The following is a 16,664-nucleotide window of genomic DNA, read 5'->3' on the forward strand; positions in this document are numbered from 1 at the left end:
TGAACAGGAAATGGGAACATTTTGAAAGCGAGTGCTCTTCAGAATATTATACTTTTTCCGACAAATTTTGTCCTTGTTTGACGTTTGTGCATTACCGTACAGCTGTGCTGCTCGCACCGGTGGACCAAAAACACTACGACTGATCCACTCGCGCTCCAGTCCTCTTAGCTTTCATTTATTTATTATTTCATTGAGAAAACGTATGAAATAGGTAAGCTATAGAGGCTGGGCTGTCCAGCCAGCCATTTTGGCCACGCCTAGTCATGAGCATTTCTGGTACCGGTCATCTGAATCTGAATAATGTGAAACTACCAAATAATAGATTTTGCCTCTCCATTTCTTTCCATTCTGACATTTGATTCATACTTTTTCTCAGTGCGCTCAGTGTCATATTCCTGAATGTTGATGCCGCTTGCAAACACTGATTTGAGGGAAAATGGCAAAAAAAACAGCCAAATACAGCTTCAAAGAAATGAAAAGAAAAGGTCCGTGTTCTTAAAGGGGCATTCACCCCGCGGTTATCGAAAAAGGTTCACCAGACGAGCCGTGTGTGACAGTTGCCCTTTGATACTCATTCCTAGCATAATCTCATGGCGCAGGTGACAGAGGTCAAATATAAACAAGCTGAACTTTGGCATTTGCAAGTAACATCAGAGAGAGCCCCTGAAAGTATCTCCTAATTAGCAACCAAAGTCAACTCAGGAGTTAGCCCTGGATTAATAACAAGCCCCCGCTTGCCCCCCGGCCAAATAATGAGCTTGAAATGCGAACCAAGATTAGTGGTCCACACATACACAAAGCACATTCCACGCCGTCTTCTCGGGAGAACAATCTGATAATCTGTGGACTGACGTTGAGGTATTTGGAAGAGAGCTGTAAGCTATCCTAATGAACCGCCTGGCCGTCAGAACGGGACCGTCCCTGAGAATGTTAAAGGGTGATAGATGGAGATTGATGTTCTGTGAGAGACAGTGGCAGTGTGGCTGATGGGACATCACTGGGTCTTGGTGTCTCTTTGGCTTTGCGTGTGTGCACGTGTGTGTGTGTGTGTGTGTGTGTGGTTGTGTGTAGTTGTGTGTTTGCTTGTGTTTGTGTGGGTAGTTGAGTGCGCATGGGGGTGAGTGTCATCGGCTGCTCATGCAGGCGCATATGCATACATGCACACCCAAACACACATGTACGCACAGACGCGAGCACATATGTGCAGACACACAAACATATACACACAAGCATGTACACTACATGGCCCAGAATCATCTAGAATGTTTATGCTGTAGCATTAAGATTTGCCTTCACTGGAACTAAGGAACCTGGCCCAAACCATGAAAAACAGCCTCAGACCAAGGGCTGTCCAGATATGTTTGGTCATATAATGTATGTACACACGCACACACACACACACGCACACAAACACACAAACAAAGAAAAACGTTGTTCCTAATTTTGTAACTGAGGCAAAAGGAGGCACTCTCCTCTTGATAGACGTGATAAAGCAGGTCTCTTCAGGCAGCAGACAGGTTTCCCTTCAGCTTGAATTTCTGCCTCACATTCCGTCTGTTATATTCTTTTAGTCAAATGTAATCCACGTTCGTCTGGCACTAATGCTCCTTTTAATTAAATGTCCTCAAAACTGTAGAATTATTTACCTCCTGCTTACCGTATAGGAAGAAGGCAAAGCTATAGTTAAGAGAGAGAAAACGAATTGTCTGCGGTAAGGCATGTGCGGAGAGTAAAGGTCAGTTGGCGTTCAATTATGCTTAGCGCGGTACGGAAAACGCAGATCCCTGTGACTGTTGTTGAACATATGTACGAGTCTTCTGACAGCGCCGCCGTCGATGCCGTAGCGACAGAATGCCGGGGCGTGAGGATTTTTCGGCAGTCTGTTTCAACATCTGCTGCCACTTTGAATTCTACACAAAGATCCACACTGTCTGAGGATCCGCCATGTGTTTTCCTTCATCCTCTCCATTTACTTAATACGTACAGGCCCGATTTGGAATGGGGAAGATGTTTGATTTGCATTCATGAAAGCAGGATGCGCTGCATTCCTCCAAGTAACTGCTGCCCTTGAGTAAACGGCACCCTTCAATAGAAAACCGTAGCTGCACAGATGCTTACAAGATAGGTGGTTACCATTGTATAAATGCTTGAATTATGAACTTCGTGACATATCCTTGAGGGTACCATGTAGTATGTGGTTATTATGACAATAATGACCAAAATGATAGCTAGCTTGCGCAACCGGCGGTATTAGCACTCATACACTACAGAGAGTATCTCCATTGTTTTTGTACGAGCATAAATTCAGACACTACATTCCATTGTGTATAGGTTGAGTCGGCAGCTGTGGCGTGGTTTATGGATGAAAAGAGCCCTCTGCACAACGGTGTCCTTTCAGCACTAGACCGAAACAGTGCAGTAACTCATCGTCTTCTGCTAAAAGTGTTAGCAGTAATAGCATTCTTAGTGTAGCATTCGGTTTCCTCCCCTTTTATGCAGAGTATGTCTTTTATTACACCGTCCTTTGTAGTCTGTTTGAAGCCGGCACGGAGCAGTATGCTGTCTTCGCCAGTGCGCCGTATGCATTTCGCCCTCCTCTCTCCAGTGCTAATGCGATACGAATGCAGCCTTTAAAGTGGGGTATGTCAGGATCACGCTGAGGCCGCTTCGATGGCTGTCTTGGGTCTCACGGCCTCACGGTAAGTGAACTTGAATCGACATTTAAGCTGCATAAGCCCAGCGAGGTGTGAATGGGCTTCTTTCTTTTCCCGTGAACCCTGAAGATGTCGCACTGTATCCGCGGGCCCCGCTCCACGTCGCGCGTCAACCTAATGGATTCAAATAATGGGGTCCGCGATGGACGCGTTACTGAACCGAAGAATTTCGCAATAATGGCTTTTAGAAACGATTTTGGGTTAGCTCGTCCTTAGCGGCGGCCGGGCCTGTCGGAGGCCCGCCGTGAGGACGGCTTGATTAGAGCGGATCACAAAGACGGCGGGCCGCCGCGGCCTGTGGGAGTAAATGCGGCCTGTCTGCCTGTCTGTCTCTCCCCGAGCAGGGCTGAATGGGCGGCGCTAGCGCTTTAGCGATTGTGCGTGTCTACGGCGCGTGAGTAATGCGCGCTCCTGCGGCCGCCGCTTTGTCCAGCTCCTCCCAGCGGCGTCCCGCTTTAGAAGGGGTCTCGGTACGCTCCGCCGCAAAGCCTAATGACGCCCGTCCCGTCTGTTCTCTCCCCCCCCACCCCCCCACCTTCCAGGCAACCGCGTAAGACCCCCAGCACGGTGTCCCAGGACTCGTGGGACAGGGCGTACCCCCCGGGGGAGGGCTTCCAGACGGCCAAGGAGAACCCGCGCTACTCCAGCTACCAGGGCTCGCGGAACGGCTACCTGGGGGCGGGCGGCGGGGGCGGCGGCGTCGGGGGCGGCGGCGGCGGCTTCAACGCCCGCGTGCTGCTGGAGACGCAGGAGCTGCTGCGGCAGGAGCAACGGCGCAAGGAGCAGGAGATCAAGACCAAGCTGCCTCCCCCGCAGGAGGCGCCCGGCAGCTACGACCCCGCCCCCGCCCCCGCCCTCGCCCCCGCCCCGCCCAAAGGACCCTACCGCCAGGACGTGCCCCCCTCCCCGACCCAGCTGGCCAGGCTCAACAGGCCACAGCCCCCGGAGAAGGGCCGGCTTTTTTACCCCTGACGTGAGGAGGAGTGGGCGGGGCGGGCGTGGCAATAACAAAGCAAATCAAATCCTTTTTTAAAAAAGCAGAGCAGAGAGACTGTTAGCTTTGAACTTCTCCGGCAAAATATTGAATCCGTATGTTGTGTTTAAAAAAATTTTTTTATGTATATATGAATTTCCTTTCTTTATCTCTCCTTCCCCGTATCCTCCTGTGCTGGCTGTTTTGAGAAGGCGGCTCTGTGGGGAATGACTCCTGTGTCCATCCCCCGCTTTCTGTGCCTTTAGAGTTCCTGGGCGTGTCCCTGAAGCAGCACTTTCTCTACGATGCGGTCGGGCGTGGGGGTCCCCGCCCACGGGGTGCGGGCAGGGCGCGACGTACGATGTGGGGCTTCGCTCGGTGATGTCACACATAGCGCCAGGGAGGCTGATGGGATAGGTCTCCCTCTGCCCTGCTGTACAGCTTCCTGTATGTGCATGAGTGTGCTCCTGAGCGTGTGACCGTGTGTGTCTGAAATCCTGAGTGTGTGTGTCTGTCAGTGTGCATCAGTCTGTGTGTTTGTGTGTTTGTACTGTATGTGTCTGTCTGAGCGGATGTGCTTAGTTGTGTGTGTGCATATGTATGTATGTGTGTGTGTGTGTGTGTGTGGGTGCTGAAGTACATCTACAGAATCTCCATGTGTGCCCCCCAGTGTGAAAGCAGGTCCTTGACCCCTTTACCCACAGCTCCCAGCCCTGGAGAAACACCCCCAAACCTCCCCGACAACCCCCCCACCCCCCACAGCCTCAGATGCAGCTCTACCCCTCTCTCTCTCTCTCTCTCTCTCCTGATTTCCTTTTGTTTTATTCAGGTGTTTTTTCCTCCTCTTTTTAATACAAACACAACCCTTTAGATCCGCTTTCACTCAGACCCCCCGCACACAAAGATAACTCATTTGTATAAATGGGGTCAGAGAGGGTTATTAATTAATGTTCCTCATGAAAAATGAATGTGTGTGTCATCTCCGCAGGGGGGATTCAGGGGGATTCGGGGGGGGGGGCAGGGCGAGGGAGGCCAGCTCCAGCTCTCTGCTTTGTACCATGCACCATCTCCAGTTTGGCTTTCAGTCAGACGCCGCTGCCAGCCTTCTCTGAATTTTTCATTACGCCGGTTAATCGAGAGATCATTTGCACTAAAGACAAACACCACGACGGTACAACATCGGTTTGCGTTTCTCCCCGAGCCGCCCGGGCGGAAGCGCAGTCCCGTGCTCTGTTAGAACTGTTTAATCTGACTTTTGCTGCCTCTGTTGTGCGGAATCGAAAAGGAAAGAGAATGATAATCGTGTAGCCCACTGCTGACACTGCAGCCTGGTAATAATGTCTCCTGGTGTGTAAACAGAGCCCGTAATGTAGCGCTGTCCTCTCTGCTGAGAGCGCATGGGCAGGGGGATTGAACACTTTGACGTGCTGTGGCAATTGGAAACAGGGTTGGAGTGAGTGTGTAAAAGGGAAACATTGGCCTCATAGGTGATTTATTCAAATATGTCCTCAGAAGTATTCCTCTGTGTTTCTGTAACGAGGTGTGAACAAAGAGGGGTGTTTGGCATCTCTCTGTCTCTCTTTCTCTCTTTCCCTCCCTCTCTTTCTCTCCCTCTCCCTCTCTCTTTCACTCACCACTGACCTTGAGAAAATGAGGTTCTTCTTTTATGTTTCTTTTTTTTTTGTATGTAAAGCAAGGAGGGACGCCTTGTTTGGCCCGTGAATGCGAAACGCAGTCCGCGCTGGCACAAAAGAAAGCCTTACTGCCTCGGCCATGACATCATGGCACTTCGTTGTGTGTGTGTGTGACTGCGGCCCCGCACCTGTTTCACGTGTCACTGGGTGCGCTCCGAGGCTTTTAAAGTGCCTGCGATGCCTGGAGCGTGGACGGGAACAATGATGCATCGCTGTGCGGCGCCATTTTTAACGTGTGATCATTGTTTCTGGTTTCTCTTCATTGTCTTCTTCCGTGTTTTTGTGTTCCCATCAAGCTACGGTATTGTTTTTTTATGACGACAGGAAGAACAACTGATCTTACTGTGTATTTTTATCAGTGCATTTTTCATCGCCTTCATGAATTTAGGTACTGTGCTGTTTGAAGCAGGTGACTAATGTACGGACTGTGCAATTGGTTCATGAGACTTTTACACGATGTATTAAAAATGTACACAGCCTCTTTCCCTGTACATATCATATTTAGAATAAAAGGAAGGCTGTTTTCATCCTGTTTACAATCATTTCTGTTGCGTTCATTTATTGTTTCGCCAGATGCGCAATTCAAAAGGGTCCTTCCTTCGATGATGAGGTCATCTGCTGTAATGGTCTGTAATACCATTGAGGCGTACGTGCTCAGAAGCACTCCATGTCCTACGCTTTAATGGTGTCATAATGTTACACAACAAACAATGGAATTCTAAAGGCTAGTGAGCCACACGCACACACTCACATGCACATGCACACACACATGCATGCAGGGGCTACAGTAAATAGATTAAGAATGCACAAGCCACTGTTTAACCACAACAGTGGGATAGCTTAGTGTACACAGAATTCCAGTGCGACTCGTGGAGACGGTAAGTCCTGTATTGCAGAGTCTAAGCCTTTTCATTTGCAGGATAGTATTTATGTGCGCAGAAAGTGTAGTGTACATAGAGGCGCTGTGAGAAGAGCCTCAGAAGTCTACGTACAGTATGGCACATGGCCCTGGAGTGTATCACTGCTTGCTGCGTCACGGCTACCAGGCAAAAGGGACGCGTATAGTCTGAAGATACTGGCCCGTTGTGGGATGTTTTTTTCCTCGCCTCTCTGCAAAGGCCTGGCTAACGTGAGTACTGTATGTGGCGGCCAAAGAAAGCGCCGATGGCGTTTGCCTGAGAGCCGTGCTTCAGCTCAGGCGGTCTGACAGCCTCTGTCTGCGGTCCAGGTTATGAGGCGTGCGCACATGGAGCGGTCAGATAAGTGAAAAAAAAGAAGCGGGGAAGTACACACTTTCCTCTAATCCTATATCCCACGCTTCAGCCTTTCTGCTGAGAGATCGTTTTATTCTTGCTTTCACCGCCGGTTTACAGCTGGCGAGGGATCCAACGGGTCGGCGATGCCTCGAACAGCAATAAAGACAATCGGCAGAGGAGAAGTGTGAGTTTTTAAGTGCCGGGGAGTCGGTCTGGAAACTTGATTCCTCCCATATTTTTATATTAGTGCCAAAGCTCGGGTGGAGGAATCTGAGGGAAACCGCACGGAGCGGTGCAGACTTCAGAGACCACCGCGCCTACTGTACCGAAGACCGCGGGCGAGGAAATGTGCCTCGGTTCACACCCAGAGGTCGGTGAGAGGTTCAGGTGAACTGAGACCAGCTGTGGTCATGTGTAAATCCCCCGTCGGTCTTTATGGCACAGATCCGCACCTCCGAGGATTTAAGTCTCAGCCTCACCCCCCCCCCCCCCGCCCCCCTTTCCCTTCCACCAAATGGTTTTTGCATCTTTGCTTAAAACAAGTCCGGGTGAGTCTTGGCTCGCTACAGTTCTGTGCCCCCTCATTAACAACTTTTTTAAAATTTTTAATTCTGCACTACACCTGAGCATCAGTTAATAAGAATGAGATTAAGTTCCGCCAAACACATGTCTGGGGGGTTTGTCTCCTTCCCCCCCCCCCCCACCCTTCTCACTGCTAGTTCATAAAGTCCCTTTCTGGAATGTCCACACTGACTTCTGGTGATCCCAGACTTAATTAATGAAGTATTTAATTCTACAGAAAAAAAAGCAAAGCACTTTCTTTAATCCTGTTTGAAGTGCAAGGTAATTTGCAGTTAATTCACTCCTCTGCATCCACAGTCGCTTCCCCCCCCCCTTTTTTTTCCTCGCGGTTGTTTCAGACCTGGGGGGGGGGGGGGCTGGCTCGGTGTAGATTGCTCTCAGCTCGCCAAGCCGCCCTCCTGTATAAACAGGGAGACTCGGTCTGAGCCGTCAGGACTCGTTGGACTTGGCGCTCTCATTGAGGGCGACGTTTCCCCGATTCCCCAGCTGCTTCCCTCCGCCTCGCAGCGTCGGGAGGACGCGAGGGCCGGTCGCCAGATCGGGACCTCGCCGGAGCTCAATTTTAAGGAGGCTGAAAGGGCTGGACTCCTATTCATTTATCTGACTTTTCCAGGCGGGGGATTGCGCCTGGGCCATTTGCAACCGGAGGGGTGGTCAGCAAGCATTACTCAGAATACCATCGTGTCTCGAAAGCTGAAATTATGTCAGGCGGAGACATGTTAAAGCAATTGGGCGCCAGAGGAAGAACATATATATAATCCAGATATCCAAATATGAGCAGGGCAGGTCATTGACTGTTCTCGGTTCTGTCTGCCTCCCTCTTCTCCTGTTTCTGATTTTGTGCTGGTGCACATTTTTATGCGATAATACCTTGGAGAATAATAAGTGCCTCGATCGCCTGTTTCCCTGTCATTACTCAAACTAGTCCGCTTTGGTGAGTGTTTAATGTTCTTTTCACTTCCCTGGTACTGCACTCCATAATCCTGCACAGTTTCTACTGCAAACAGAAAGCTTCGCCTTTCTGTCCCCAAGATCGGTGGTACTTTTACAGCCATTGTTAAAGTGCAGTTTGTTACCAGTGCCTGGAGGTTAATGTGAGGGGCGGGCCCTGTTTGTGCATATGGCTCAGATTGGAGGGCAGTTTGTCACCAGTGTCTGGAGGTTAATGTAAGGGGCGGGGCCTGTTTGTGCATATGACTCAGATTGGAGGGCAGTTTGTTACCAGTGTCTGGAGGTTAATGTAAGGGGCGGGGCCTGTTTGTGCATATGACTCAGATTGGAGGGCAGTTTGTTACCAGTGCCTGGAGGTTAATGTAAGGGGCGGGGCCTGTTTGTGCATATGACTCAGATTGGAGGGCAGTTTGTTACCAGTGCCTGGAGGTTAAAGTGAGGGGCGGGGCCTGTTTGTGCATATGGCTCAGATTGGAGGGCAGTTTGTCACCAGTGCCTGGAGGTTAATGTGAGGGGTGGGGCCTGTTTGTGTGCATATGGCTCAGATTGGAGGGCAGTTTGTTACCAGTGCCTGGAGGTTAATGTAAGGGGCGGGGCCTGTTTGAGCAGGCATTTGGTGGCACAGTGGTTTTGGCAGGAGCGGCCTGCTGACCTCCGGTCAAGCGTGCCCGGCTCTCTTCTTCACCTGGTCTGGCTCGGCTCCAGGACGGGGGGCTCAAAGAGACGCCCCTCCGCTCCGGTCTCCCTGACGCATCCCGCAGGAATTTAGAGGAGGAAGCCCTCTCCGTCACGGGCAAAAACACAGCCATAAATCTAGCGGGGGAGAGAAGAAAACAAAGGCAGGGGACTCCCCTAATCTTCAGACATCTGGAGCGTCTGCGGGCCTGGGAAGAAAGCCTGGCCTGGCGCAAGTAGAGCGAAGCCCAGGAAACGCTGAGGTGAGGCTTTCACAGTGGGCCTAGCCCAGTGGGTGTCAAGGCTGTTTGCGCAGCCAGGCAGCCGGTGTGAGCTCTCTGTCCAGTCAGGAGCCTCATTTCTGGATCTTAAAGATAAGGGTTTTTAACCTCTCGCCTGCCGCCGTCAGACGAGTCGTGAAATCGCGGCGCCGCCTCAGCTTTGTGAACAGCCCGAGCTGCGGTCGAATCCCATTCTGCACCGCGAAATCCGGCCTTCCTGGATCTCCGTCCCTCCCCAGGAAGTGTCGGGGAGTTAAACTCATTTCCTGTACGTTCCCATGGACCGCCCGCCCCTGCCAGGCTGGGAGCAGCCCCCGCAGGCTGCGGGGCCGGCAGGACGGGCGGGACAATTATTGGGGAAGCTTGTGAAGATTCCTCTCTGATGAGGAGATCTGCATTAAACGATAAAACCATTCATGCAAACAGGCCTCCATTCATGCCATTCTGAAGAGGCACGTCTGTTATTGTAATGCTGGAAACCTACCCTCAACTTTAGAACAAATACAATGTGTAAAAAAAAAAAAAATTTTAAAACCAAAGGAAAACTTTTGTCAGACATTTTGCCGCCTTTGGGGCAAAAGGGCGAATGGAGATGGTGTTTTGAGTGTGGAAACCGCTAAATTGAGGCAGTTTGAGTTTACACGAGCGCCTGTAACCACCATGCTGTCATTAGAGCCATTATTTCAGGTCTGCAATGGGAGCACAGGATTCAGCACACACTCCGGTGGGCCCGTGTGAGGATAATAGCACCTGTCAAGGCCAAACCCAAAATGACCAAAATCATTTCTATCTTGTCAGGAGCAAGTAGCCTGTCAAAGAAGTTGATTGGAAACAGGGGCATTATTTTTCCTTAGCTATTGCTATTGTGTGTCCATCGTAACCTCATGTTTTCCAAATCATTTACTCGATTTTAGGAGTCGATCCAGAGATGACAGTATAAACACATGTATGTATGTGAAGATTTGGAGAAAATGATTTGAGCATCCCAAAGTATTTTTCTCTGTTGCACAAGTTTTCCAAAGTAAAAAAGTTTTAATAGGTTTTGTAGACCCTTCAATTTACCAGAATTTACTTACATAGAGTGGTAAGTCAGATGTGTTTCTGTATTGTATGTATGAATATATTTATTGAGTGTATGAGAAAGCATAAATCCAATTGGGATTGGGGGGACATTGATAGACAGTATTTCTAACCAGAATTATGTTTTGAGCTGAATTTTTGAGAATATTTCATTTTAAGGACCTAAGTAATGTTATTACTGGCAAGGCGGATTATTATTTCTAATCATTTCAATTTTTCATGTGTCTCATTTTTCAAATAAATGTAACGTCCAGGCTTGTGATTACTAAGTTATCGTCAAGCTTTGTTCCAGGTGAAGCCTGCCAGGGCATACTACTGATAGTCAAACAAGGTTTTTTTCCACTGTATGTACTGTAGTCTTCATGCATATCCTTTTACATGAGTTGTTTCTTCTCTTCTGTTCTGTCAGAAGAACATTTCTGACAGAACAGTCTTTGAAATGGAAATACATCCTTTGAAGTTTAACTTGTAACAACAAATGGCAAATGCAAATATGTTTTTTTTTTGTTGGAGATGGGAATAATCTCTTTCAGGTTCGGGGCAGTGTGTAAGCTGGTTATGTGAAGACTTTCTAATTCTTGGTCTTGATGATTTCTTTTTTCTTTTCTTCTGAGACGAATGTCTTTTATTTATCCACCATATATGTTACATGCTGTGCCTTTACTATCTGGTTTTGTTCAGCTCCAATGATTGTGTGTTACCTTACTGTGTGTCTCAGTGTGGGTGCCTTTTCACCAGCCTAGTCTCCTAAAGTACCGCTATAGAGATTTGTTACAATGTAGTGTGCTGTAATCCAGAGATATACCAAGCCCTTTGTGCTGTATAGGTATGGGGTATACCCCACACTTGGCCCATGCTATACCTGCCATCCCAATTTATGTTTTTATGTAGACACAAAGAGCATTCTCAGCTTTATTGAGATGAACAGTTCTCTCAATGCACTTTTGCTGAATTCTGAAATCTACTGTACGCAGAAGAAAAAAAAACCCACAATCTGTTGCAGACTACACAGAATTACTGCAAGTTATTACTGTCAAAAGGTTTTCACTCCAAGGCCTCTTCCTCATGCTGAATATGTCCTCTGAGGTCTGAACCCCTGTACAGATTTATCCTCTAATCACTGTCCTCTTTGTGGGGAGAAAAGAAACAATGCCACATAGACCTTGTTTTTAAACTACGTCAAATATGCAGGCTCATGCTTTTATTCTGTTACTGTTATTCTCTGTCCTTGAAATGTACACAGTCAGAGAAGAAAGAGGACAGGAGATTGACTTTAGTTTCCGCAGGTTGTGAGGGGAGTGGCTGGTTCCTGGGCAAAGCAGTATTGAGGAGGCGGTGTGGTGAAACTGCAATCCTCCATTAAGCATGAAGGTATCAGTAATTATTTAATTACAGAGGAGCCAGCAGCCACAGTGCGGAACGACCCAGCCGTCTGTGGATGGTGTGACCAGAGAGGGGAGCACTGAGGCGGGGCCATCTGTCAGGGTGAAAGGTCAAGGAGAGGTTCAAAGAACATTTATCCATCCACTTGTGCAATCTGTGCTTGAGAAACACTTTGATTTTCATCATCGTAGCTGAAATGATTATTTTTGCTCCCATGATACGATGCAGCTGGAATGTTTCTAATGATAGTGTAGTTGCATTACATTAAAGAAGGAAGGTAAGACTCCCTCAGTGGAATGATCTTTCGATTTCCGCCCAGTGGCATCTGCACACTTCCCACATTTGACTAGTGCTGAAATCTCAGACTAAGTAGCAGGATGTGGGCAATTCCTCCCTTTATTCTTTTTCATTTCATTTAAATACAATTCAGAATGCAGCGTCCTGAGGATGATTTATGGCACGGTGTAGCCAAGTTGCCGTTCCCAAGGTTAAAGGTTCGGTCTCCTAGGGAGCACAGCTAAGTGGAACAATAGGAAGCCTTTTTCTATGAAATTGAATTTGCCAACTCTCTTGGCTAAACAAGACATGCTTAGCGTTGATACAGTCATCTGGATATTAGCTGTGCTATCAAGGACATTCCTTTCCACCCTAACCTCTGCCCAGACGGGGAAGGTACTCCTCTGAGAAGTGCCACTCCGCACTGTAATTACGGTCTCGCCCCTGTCGGCAGGGGGAGATTTGTCCCCGCAGATCTCAGGCCTTTGGCTGAAGCTCTGCGTGTCCGTGTCCGCTGAAGGGGACTGTGTGTTTTTATTTTCATGCAGGAAGGCCCTGCCCACCGCCCCATGCCGTCTCATTGTTTAACTTTTATTGACAGTGTTTATTTCCTGTCTGCATGACGGGCGAATCATCCACGACCGGGCCTGTGCCAAAAGAGGTATGCGACGTTCCGCGGAGAAAATGAAGATGAATCACGTCCTGTGGACTCTGTCTCCCCTCTCCTAATTATTATTCATTACTGTCTATTTTTACAACAACAAAAAAAGCCGAACGGATGATCCAACCACAATGATGAGCTTGTTGGAGAAACCTGAGAATTTTTTTTTTTTTTTAATTTGAACATAGTCAAGTTTGCACACGAGTATTATATTTCATTCTGATATTCCTTGTGTGACATATGTGAGATTGAAAACCTGTATGTACAGCTGCGAAAATCTATTACAATTTGACCTCAAGTTGCACTAATAAGGCTTTAATAGTATGTATAAATGCCCAAAATTCAGAGCTATTTATGAATTTGTTGTATGAATAATGTTTGTTTATTTTTTAAGCGGACAGACTAATTCTATGAGTGCTTGTAAGACATCTCACATTGAACAATGGGGGAAATTAAGCTCAACACAATAACACCATGCAGCTGAGATAAAAGGGCATAGAAATAGAGGCTTCAGTAGTAAATGACCTTTGACCTACGCTGCTACATGACGATGACTGGTGTGGCGCAGACACTTCAGTACATAATGGAAAATGCACAGCGGTGGGTTCCCAAGACGGAGTGTTACAAATGAAAACACAGAACGCGTGACCCCTGGGCAAGCACCGCCATCTCATGAGCCTGGAGCAACCCGACTGTAATATTAGGAACAAGCTTGGGGCCTTCGATTGATGTACAGTTACACAATATTGTAGGATATACACGTGTGTGTGTGTGTGTGTGTGTGTATATATATATATATATATAGACAGGTGAAAAATTAAAGGAAAAGCCAACATAAAGGGCCTTTGTAAGGTGTTGGGCCACTACGAGCCACCAGAACAGATTCAGTGCACCTCAACATAGATTTTACAAGTCAGGAAATCTACTGGAAGGATGGAACACCATTCTTCTAAAAGACATTCCCTCATTTGGCAAGTTCCCATAGGGTTGAGATCTGATGACTGCAAAATCCATAGCATATGATTCACATCATTTTCATACTGATGAAACCATTCACTGCCCTGTGGATGGGGCATTGTCGTCCTGAAAGGGAACACTCCCATCAGGATAGAAATATTTCATCATAGAATAAAGGTGATCACTCAGAATAACTATTGGAATGACCCTTCCCTCTAAGGGGGCAAGTGGACCCAAAACATGCCAGGACAATTTTTTTTTTTTTTTTTTTTTTGGGTCAGTACTCAAATACATTGGATTTGAAATGAAACAATGAATGTTATACGAGGTTAAAATGCAGATTGTCAGCTTTTCCGCGAGGACATTTACATCCACATCCTTGCAGGAATTACAGACCTTTTAGTCTTGAATCAACTGGGAAATCCAAATGAGTAGTGCAGGTCAGAGTATAGAGTCTGGACATATGATGCATGTATCTGACAATTTTATGAATTTGCTTGCCTCACCTTCAATGCATGACATTTTATTCAAATTATTTCAAAGATTGTCTCATTTGTATAATTACTACGTTTTTTTACTTTACTTTTTTATTCAATTTTTGTTCATTATCTGACACTGTAATAACCTCCCTCTTTGATAGTTCAGACAGCAGGCAAATAAGACATCATATACATCTGTAGGAAATGAGCCGCCTTTTGATGTAATTCATTTTCCAGACAATATCCTCATTTATTTCTGAGGTTGGAAAAACACAGTCTGTATTTTTGAGAACACTTGCAGAGATACTTGTGGTGGCTTAGCACAAACTTTTTATATTAAACTTATAAAACGAGTAAACCTGTTATAATAATAAATCAAAATTCCATATTAAAAATATGTAATATGTGTTTGCTCTATTATTCTTCAAATGTTATTGGAAAGATAAGAAAGCAACAATAACTCATAATATTGTGACAAGTGGAGCTCATTCTGCAGTCCTTATCTCTCCCTCTTGCTGATCAATAGTTGAGCATCAGTGCATTACTGTATGGTACCAAATTGTTTTTGGAGATGGAGATAATGAACTCTCAGAATTAACTCTAACTTCAATTTCTTCTCATATATTTTATATGAGATATGCATCTAAGAAGATTAATAACAATTACTATTATAATGTAATGCATTTTTTCTAGCATTTCATTATGTATAATCCATTTCTCCTGATTTATTCCTATTCACTGATGCCGCTTCCTGGATTCACAGGTAAACTGCTTCATGTTAAATTAACGATTAACTAATACATTTATATCATGCAGCTGAAAATATATATATGGGTGTGTGTGTGTGTGTGTGTGTGTGTGTGCTAAAAATGTAGGTCATTTATTTATACAGGAAGGGTAAATGTCTTGCCCTTTTGTTAATAAGCAAATCTCACCTACTATGCGATGATGTTCTCTTTGATTGTCAGAAAATAAAAGTTCTTTAAATTGACTCACCTGTTACATATGTTCAGCAGGTTTTAACCTGCTGTGCTATTTGAGGCACTTATGTGTTGTCAGATAATAATAGTTCAACAGTTCAGAAAGAAATTGTGCAAACATTCCCATGATCCTCTTTGATTATCCTGAATACTTCTCTTTTCAGAACCAATGTTTCTTAGGAGATAAGGCACAATTGACACCCTGCTGAAAATACCAGCTAGGATTCTAAGCTGGTTTAAGCTGTATTTTCGGCACTTCTAGCCAGTCATAACTAGTTTCTAGCTGGACAAAGCTGGTCAAAGCTGGTTAAGCTGGTAGAGTAAGCTGGTGGTCAAACTGGTGGACTAGCTGATTATACATTTTACAGGAATATAGCAAACACTCTTACCAGAATGACTTACACAACTTTTTACATATATTTCTTACACATTTTGGTTGGTCAGCTGGCAAACACAGCTTAAACCAGTTAAAATGGGTTTTCAGGTGTTTTCAATGGTACCAATGGCTTCAAATTAGAGTTAAGGGCTCAAATTAGGGTTCAGCTAGGGTTAGGGTTAGGAAAACGGTAAGTCTGAGGGTTGAGGCAAGTTTACGGTTGTGTTCAGCAGCTTGAAGAAAGGTTGGGACATGAGTTTTATTGATTTTGAATGAAGCAAAAAAAAAAATGTCTTGTAACATGTGTACCCATGACCATACAAAATGTCTAATACATGCATGTTTTTCTTAGGGAGAACATTTTTCTTTTTTAAATGAACTCATACATATGATTTTGCATTTAAATTATAGTATTCATGATATTTACCTTGTTTTCCATCCATTTTAAATGGGTTTTCAGGTGTTTTCAATGGTACCAATGGCTTCAAATTAGAGTTAAGGGCTAAAATTAGGGTTCAGCTAGGGTTAGGGTTAGGAAAACGGTAAGTCTGAGGGTTGAGGCAAGTTTACGGTTGTGTTCAGCAGCTTGAAGAAAGGTTGGGACATGAGTTTTATTGATTTTGAATGAAGCAAAAAAAAAATGTCTAGTAGCATGTGTACCCATGACCATACAAAATGTCTAATACATGCATGTTTTTCTTAGGGAGAACATTTTTCTTTTTTAAATGACCTCATACATATGATTTTGCATTTAAATTATAGTATTCATGATATTTACCTTGTTTTCCATCCATTTTAAATGGGTTTTCAGGTGTTTTCAATGGTACCAATGGCTTCAAATTAGAGTTAAGGGCTCAAATTAGGGTTCAGCTAGGGTTAGGGTTAGGAAAACGGTAAGTCTTAGGGTTGAGGAAAGTTTACGGTTGTGTTCAGCAGCTTGAAGAAAGGTTGGGACATGAGTTTTATTGATTTTGAATGAAGCAAAAAAAAATGTCTAGTAGCATGTGTACCCATGACCATACAAAATGTCTAATACATGCATGTTTTTCTTAGGGAGAACATTTTTCTTTTTTAAATGACCTCATACATATGATTTTGCATTTAAATTATAGTATTCATGATATTTACCTTGTTTTCCATCCATTTTAAATGGGTTTTCAGGTGTTTTCAAATGTACCAATGGCTTCAAATTAGAATTAAGGGCTCAAATTAGGGTTCAGCTAGGGTTAGGGTTAGGAAAACGGTAAGTCTGAGAGTTGAGGCAAGTTTACGGTTGTGTTCAGCAGCTTGAAGAAAGGTTGGGACATGAGTTTTATTGATTTTGAATGAAGCAAAAAAAAAAATGT

General features: G+C 45.5%; 1 protein-coding gene and 1 long non-coding RNA gene across 9 annotated transcripts in view; one reads left to right on the forward strand and one right to left on the reverse strand.

The window, feature by feature from the left end:
- The window catches only part of LOC118225438 (partitioning defective 3 homolog), a 381,373-nt gene extending 375,450 nt beyond the window's left edge, over positions 1-5,923 (forward strand). For all 8 annotated transcript variants that reach the window (XM_035413832.1, XM_035413834.1, XM_035413837.1 and 5 more), the window contains one exon: positions 3,257-5,923. In XM_035413832.1, the coding sequence (XP_035269723.1) occupies positions 3,257-3,686 (430 nt within the window). In that variant the 3' untranslated portion in view covers positions 3,687-5,923. The remainder of the gene's footprint in view (positions 1-3,256) is intronic.
- The window catches only part of LOC118225442, a 17,769-nt gene continuing 2,428 nt past the window's right edge, over positions 1,324-16,664 (reverse strand). The window contains exon 3 of the long non-coding RNA XR_004764827.1: positions 1,324-1,334. This is a non-coding gene — a long non-coding RNA (uncharacterized LOC118225442). The remainder of the gene's footprint in view (positions 1,335-16,664) is intronic.

This window comes from Anguilla anguilla, chromosome 4 (genome assembly GCF_013347855.1).
Source record: "Anguilla anguilla isolate fAngAng1 chromosome 4, fAngAng1.pri, whole genome shotgun sequence".
NCBI lineage: Eukaryota > Metazoa > Chordata > Actinopteri > Anguilliformes > Anguillidae > Anguilla > Anguilla anguilla.